A 6,402-nucleotide genomic window follows, 5' to 3' on the forward strand; every position below is an offset into this window, starting at 1 on the left:
AAGAAAACCGACAATTTTGATTTCTGTTCTCTATGCCTCGCCTCGTGATGTGTTTAAGACAATAGGGACATTGTAGGCTTTTATCGCCTTTAACTCGCGAGACGGTATTTGGACTTTCACTAAGACCTTAACATCTAAAATGAAACCAACCATTACAATAACTACACTGGAAATAGCGCGTTCCATCATTTGGTTTCTTGCAAATGCAATATAACTGCTTTGATTTTACCAAGGGAGAATAATGAAACTTAGTTAGCCTAGTTTTCCTGGTACCAAATTCGTTCTACACTACGCGTTTCTGAACCGCTATATTACCTAGAGTTTCGCTTACCTCAACAGATGTATTTTGAGCTGGGGTAACACTATTTAAAAGCAATTTGCTATTAACCAAACCGATAATATCATTTACTAGATGAGATACAACGTCAAGTATCGTTGGAGTTCTGTCATATGGGCTGAGATGTGGTAATGTTTGTTATGGATGGCCGGCCTTCCGCAATATTCTTGGTGGTAGTCTGAATATGATTACATTGTAGTTACATTGACGGTAATTTCAATAAAATAATATTTGTTTCAATTACATTTTGTATGTCAAATTTTAGTAAATTAAAAGAAAATTCAAAAAACGCGGTCGAAAAATATAAGACACCTGTAGCGCCATCTGTTTTAGTTTTCTTTGTAATTTATGTTTTTCTTCGTATTTTTAGATAACTCTGGCTTTTTTGGTTATTATTAATAGTAAACAAAGTTTTTAGTGTGTTAGATAATTTTTTCCGTAATGTTATTAAAGTTTAAAAGCAGTTTCTAATGTTTTACGCCGTAGTTACGACCATAGCTTAATTCTGTTTTGTCAGGTACTCCACCGCACCATCAATATTATATTTTCGAAGTTTCAGAATTCTGGCAGGTTGACATCGGTAGATTAAAACTGGTAAGCCGGGAGTAGTGGCTCACTCCTGTAATCCCAAGCGTCCGGGAGACTGAGTTTGTGGATGGCCGTGTGAGGACGACCACTAATCACCCATCGGGTGGTTGTCATACTTCCGCCACGGGTGTCCCAACCCTATCCCCAAGTATCCCCCCGTTCGCGTGGCCGTAACACATATCTCGCACCTGATTAATCGAATGGACGAGCGGACTGAATTGTCCCACCCGTTACAATCGCTCATAACGAGCTTCTAAAAAAAAAAAAAAAAAACAAAACTGGTAAGCTCTGACGTTCATAAAAATGAAGCTTTAGTCCCAATTTAATATCCGTCCTGTTACATTATTGCACAACAATTGTCAGATATCAAGTAGTTTTTAAAACTTCTAGTACGTTATTTTTAATAAATTTTGTTTAGTTTCTGTTCAAAATAATAACATTCTGTTAAGAAAATTTTCCGTGAAACTACATTTTCGATATATTAGTGCAGTAGAACACGTATGCAACTAAAATGTTGGTATATTTTATATTGCCTTTGACAAAGGTAGACGCCCATTTACTTCTTAATTGTATTTTTATTTTCAAAATACGAAATGAATCATCAGCTATTTCTAATGTAATTATATTAAGGGGATAATGTTTCTTCTTCATAGACATCCCGCGAAGAAATGTTGTCACATGCCGCTGTGCAGTGCTGTTTTAAAAACGATGGAAAAAAGTTGCCTGCCCAGTAGGGGTGTGCAAAATATTTAGTGAGACCAAGTAATTCGATGGAATACCAAATCGAATAGCGCTTCGAAAAGTTCGCGAATATCCGTTTTTCCTGATAAAATAGTCGAATATTCGAAAGGGAGGGGAAAAGTATATGTTATTTTCAAATAGTTTGCAAACTGGTCGAATAACTGCGGGTCTTTACTCTTATTTGTTGTGGTTCAAGGCCATCTAAGGAGAGCGCAATAAAAATTTCGAAGTAGTCCTTATTTCTGACACATCTTTAGGCCACTGCGGAAAGGACCATATAAAGAGTTACCTTGCGCGTCCTTCCCAGGGCAGGAAATAAGAAATTAAAGTTATCGGACATTTGCCCAGTGACCCCCTCTCATTTAAAATTTTTATCGGACATTGTCTAATAATTTAAAAAAAAAATTATTTTGTAGAAAAAAACATTCCCAGTTTATTGAAAATCGCGTGTATCTCGGGTGGTAAAGGTGGAAAAGTTATGAATGTTTTTATGGTGATACGTGTCATAGTACTACTTAAAACCTGATATGCCATTTTTCGTATCACCATAAAAACTTTTATAACTTTTCCACCTTTACCACCCGAGATCCACGCGATTTACCATTTTTCCATATGGAGAAAAACGAAAATCGTTAAAAACGTCAAGTGAAAAAAATATCTCGATGTGGTTCCATATCAGGTTTTAAGAAGTACTGTGACACGTATCACCATAAAAACTTTCATAACTTTTCCACCTTTACCACCCGAGATCCACGCGATTTACCATTTTTCCATATGGAGAAAAATGAAAAATGTTAAAAAATATCAAGTAAAAAAAAAACCTCAATGTGGTTCCATATCAGGTTTTAAGTAGCACTGTGACACGTATTACCATAAAAAAATTCATAACTTTACCACCTTTACCACGTGAGCTACACGCGATTTACCATTTTTTATTCCTAAAGTTGCGGAGATGCGGTGCAACTTAGAAAATAACATTTTAAAAACACAATTAAACTAAGATGCGCTCGTCCTCGGCAACAAGGGCGTTTTTTGCTTATAAAGCTTTTTCCAGTCGGTTTGTTTGAAAAATAAAATTTAGGTAGTCGAGAGTATAGTTCAAGGCACGTGTATATCAATTTTCAGAGCTGTATAGCAATTTCGAACAATTCGGGTATATTTTGTAACCATGCGCTCTCACTATCTAAGTAATTGTTCAGATTTCGGCAGAAGCCAAGCAAGCACTAATTTTTTATTCTCATTACAGCGTAATTGAAGTATCACGGATAACGCCTCCGATAAGATAATGAAGCCTAAAAGAAAACACCCGACCGAAAATTCGTACAAATGTGAATATTGTAACTTAAACACCAAAATCAAATTCACTTGTATTAAACATGAAAGAACACACGTTAACGAGAAGCGGCTCAAATGTGGTCATTGTGACTATGCTTGCTGCGTGAAGGGCAATTTAATTCAACATGAAAAAAGGCACATTGGCGAAAAGTCGTACAAATGTGGTCAGTGTGACTATGCTTGCAGCATGAAGGGCAATTTAATTCAACATGAAAGAACGCACACTGGCGAGAAGCCGTACAATTGTAATCAGTGCGACTACGCTTGTAGTCAGATGAGTAGCTTAATCACTCATCAAAGAACGCACACTGGCGAGAAGCCGTACAATTGTGATCAATGCGACTACGCTTTTAGTCAGATGAGTAGCTTAATCACTCATCAAAGAATACACACTGGCGGAAAGCCGTACAAATGTGGTCATTGTGACTATGCTTGCAGCATGAAGGGCAATTTAATTAAACATGAGAGAACGCACACTGGCGAGAAGCCGTACAATTGTGGTCAGTGTGACTATGCTTGTAGTCAGATGAGTAGCTTAATCACTCATCAAAGAAAACACACTGGCGAAAAGCCGTACAAATGTGGTCAGTGTGACTATGCTTGCAGCATGAAGGGAAATTTAATTCAACATGAAAGAACGCACACTGGCGAGAAGCCGTACAATTGTAATCAGTGCGACTACGCTTGTAGTCAGATGAGTAGCTTAATCACTCATCAAAGAACGCACACTGGCGAGAAGCCGTACAATTGTGATCAATGCGACAACGCTTTTAGTCAGATGAGTAGCTTAATCACTCATCAAAGAATACACACTGGCGAAAAGCCGTATAAATGTGGTCAGTGTGACTATGCTTGCAGCATGAAGGGCAATTTAATTCAACATGAAAAAAGGCACACTGGCGAAAAGCCGTACAAATGTGGTCAGTGTGACTATACTTGCAGCATGAAGGGCAATTTAATTCAACATGAAAGAACGCACACTGGCGAGAAGCCGTACAATTGTAATCAGTGCGACTACGCTTGTAGTCAGATGAGTAGCTTAATCACTCATCAAAGAACGCACACTGGCGAGAAGCCGTACAATTGTGATCAATGCGACTATGCTGATAGTCAGATGAGTAGCTTAATCACTCATCAAAGAAAACACACTTGCGAAAAGCCGTACAAATGTGGTCAGTGTGACTATGCCTGCAGCGTGCAGGGCAATTTAATTAAACATGAAAGAACGCATACGGTCGAAAAGCCCTACAAATGTTCCAAATGTGACTTTTCTAGTACCAAGAGGAAATGGTTAATTCAGCACGAAAGAAAACATATTGAAAGTAAGCCTTTCAGTCACGAAAATGTAACAGTTTTCAAATCGAATGATGATCATAGAAATTTTGAAATGACTCACACTCTCGAAAGAGAAAGCCAAATTGTTGGTAACGAATTTTTGGTCCCTTTAAAAAAGATGAAGATGGAGAACCTCGATATAGTAGATTCCCATGATTCAATAAACCCATCTTTCGAAATCGATTGCGTGATTCCGCTAAAACACATCAAGAAAGAGACGTGGACTTCAGTGCATTCCGATGACTCAACGAACAAATATTTAGAAAACAATTTCATGGTCCCTTTAAAAATCGTCAAGAGCGAGATGAACCTCGAAGATTCAGCTACCCACGCTGAAGTAACATAGGTTTTTATACCCGGACAGTTGAATTAAATCAGACCATTTGATACTTTTCGTGTCAGCCAATATAAACGTGTGACTAAACGTAGCAACGCTTTCAAATTTAATCTCGTCAAAATCATCGCGTAACCCAAAAGAAACATTTCAAGCGATAAACTTCAGTGTCCATATATAAGCTAACTTTAATCGAATCCAAATTAATCCTAGCATTTCATAGACACTGAAAATGAAATGTGCAGCCTATGATATTGGGAAATGTTGCTACTTTTAGTATCTTCTTGAATTAAGAAGAACCTTTACGTTAAAAAATATTGTTCATGTAACATTTTTCTATATTATTGTCTACCCCACATTGAGGGCATTTAATACCTCTATTTTATTATTATTAGCTGTTACATGTTAATCGGAACGTGCCACTGAGCGTGCGAGGTGTGTCGTTATGAGATAGAGGTTATTAAGTCCCCTAACGTTGTGTAACGGCATCTTCTGTATAGTCGGTGTTAAAATATCACTCATTGATAGTCCCTAGTTAATATTTTTTTAATATTTCGTTGTCTAAAATGTCAAACAAGTTTTAGTTTTGGCTTTTAATTTTAAAGTATCGAGTTTTTCCCGTTTAATCGAAAGGGCAAGAATATTATCATAAGTATTATAAGTATATTATCATTCTATTGTTATCGTTCTATTATCGCACCACCATTTGTTTATTATTTAAATATTTGCCCAAAATGTTCAACAAGTTCTGGTTTTTCCTATCGAAATTTCCAAAAATAAATAATTTTTTCCATTTTTTTATTAGTTAGTCGATTGTGAGGTGTGGGACAATTCAGTCGTCTCGTCCATTTGATTAATCAGGGCGAGATATATGTAACGGCCACGCCAACGGGGGATACGTGGGGACAGGGGTGGGGACACCCGTGGCGGAAGTATTCCGACCACCCGTTGAGGGATTGGTGGTCTTCCTCAAACGGCCATCCACAAACTCTGCCTTCCACACGCTTGGGATTACAGGAGTACGCCACTACTCCCGGCTGACGTGTTCCATTCCCCCAACTCTAATATTTATACTAAAAAACCAATGACCATTCACAACTTTACTATATAAGGACTGTCAACATTCCACGGTTTCTGTAAAAGTCTGTGGAATTTTTAGGTAATGATAAGAGCGAAATCTAACAATTACGCTTATTTTGGCAAAATAAAAATGAATTATGTTTGGAACATAAATTTTATCACAATAATATCTGGTTCTTATTTTGAACGTAGTCATCTAAATACGATATAACATCTATTTATATCCATCTAACTAGTAATTTTGAAATAGAGAGTGGATTCAAGATGCCGAATTGATTATTCGACATCTTCCGATTGAATCAACTGTGAGTATTGTTTTTCAGTCGGATTGATTAAGCCATGATTTATCATTACTAAATAGCCACTGAACTTCATTATCTGGTCAATAGATGGCGTTTTTGTCCACTCGTTGATCTTGGGTTACACATTTCAACGGAGAATTACTTACGTTTGGTGTCTAAGGTTTCTGGCTGACACCACCTGTTCTTTTGAAAGAGACACGGTTCTTACTTTAAATTTTAATTTTGTGTATATCTTTTTATAAAATTTATAATAAAGTAATTGGTTTACAGACCCTATAAGGTTTGCAGTCCAATTTAATATCAGAAAATGCATGTCTTAACTATTATTTAATATTATTACATTTCCAGTT

General features: G+C 36.9%; 1 protein-coding gene across 1 annotated transcript; it reads left to right on the plus strand.

Moving 5' to 3' along the window:
- The first annotated feature begins 1,255 nt into the window (after nt 1-1,255).
- Nucleotides 1,256-4,682, plus strand: LOC149925200 (uncharacterized). Its single transcript, XM_090161710.1, has 2 exons — nt 1,256-1,314; nt 2,913-4,682. The coding sequence occupies exon 2, from the start codon at nt 2,952-2,954 to the stop codon at nt 4,680-4,682; it is 1,731 nt and encodes a 576-aa protein (XP_090017836.1). The 5' UTR covers nt 1,256-1,314; nt 2,913-2,951.
- The last annotated feature ends 1,720 nt before the right edge of the window (nt 4,683-6,402 follow it).

The sequence above is a fragment of the Leiobunum rupestre genome, chromosome 10 (assembly GCF_980474605.1).
Source record: "Leiobunum rupestre chromosome 10, qqLeiRupe1.1.hap1, whole genome shotgun sequence".
NCBI lineage: Eukaryota > Metazoa > Arthropoda > Arachnida > Opiliones > Sclerosomatidae > Leiobunum > Leiobunum rupestre.

Bases quoted from the DNA above. Each gene is read 5' to 3' on its own strand.
- LOC149925200 (XM_090161710.1), top strand. From the start codon at position 2,952: ATGAAGCCTAAAAGAAAACACCCGACCGAAAATTCGTACAAATGTGAA.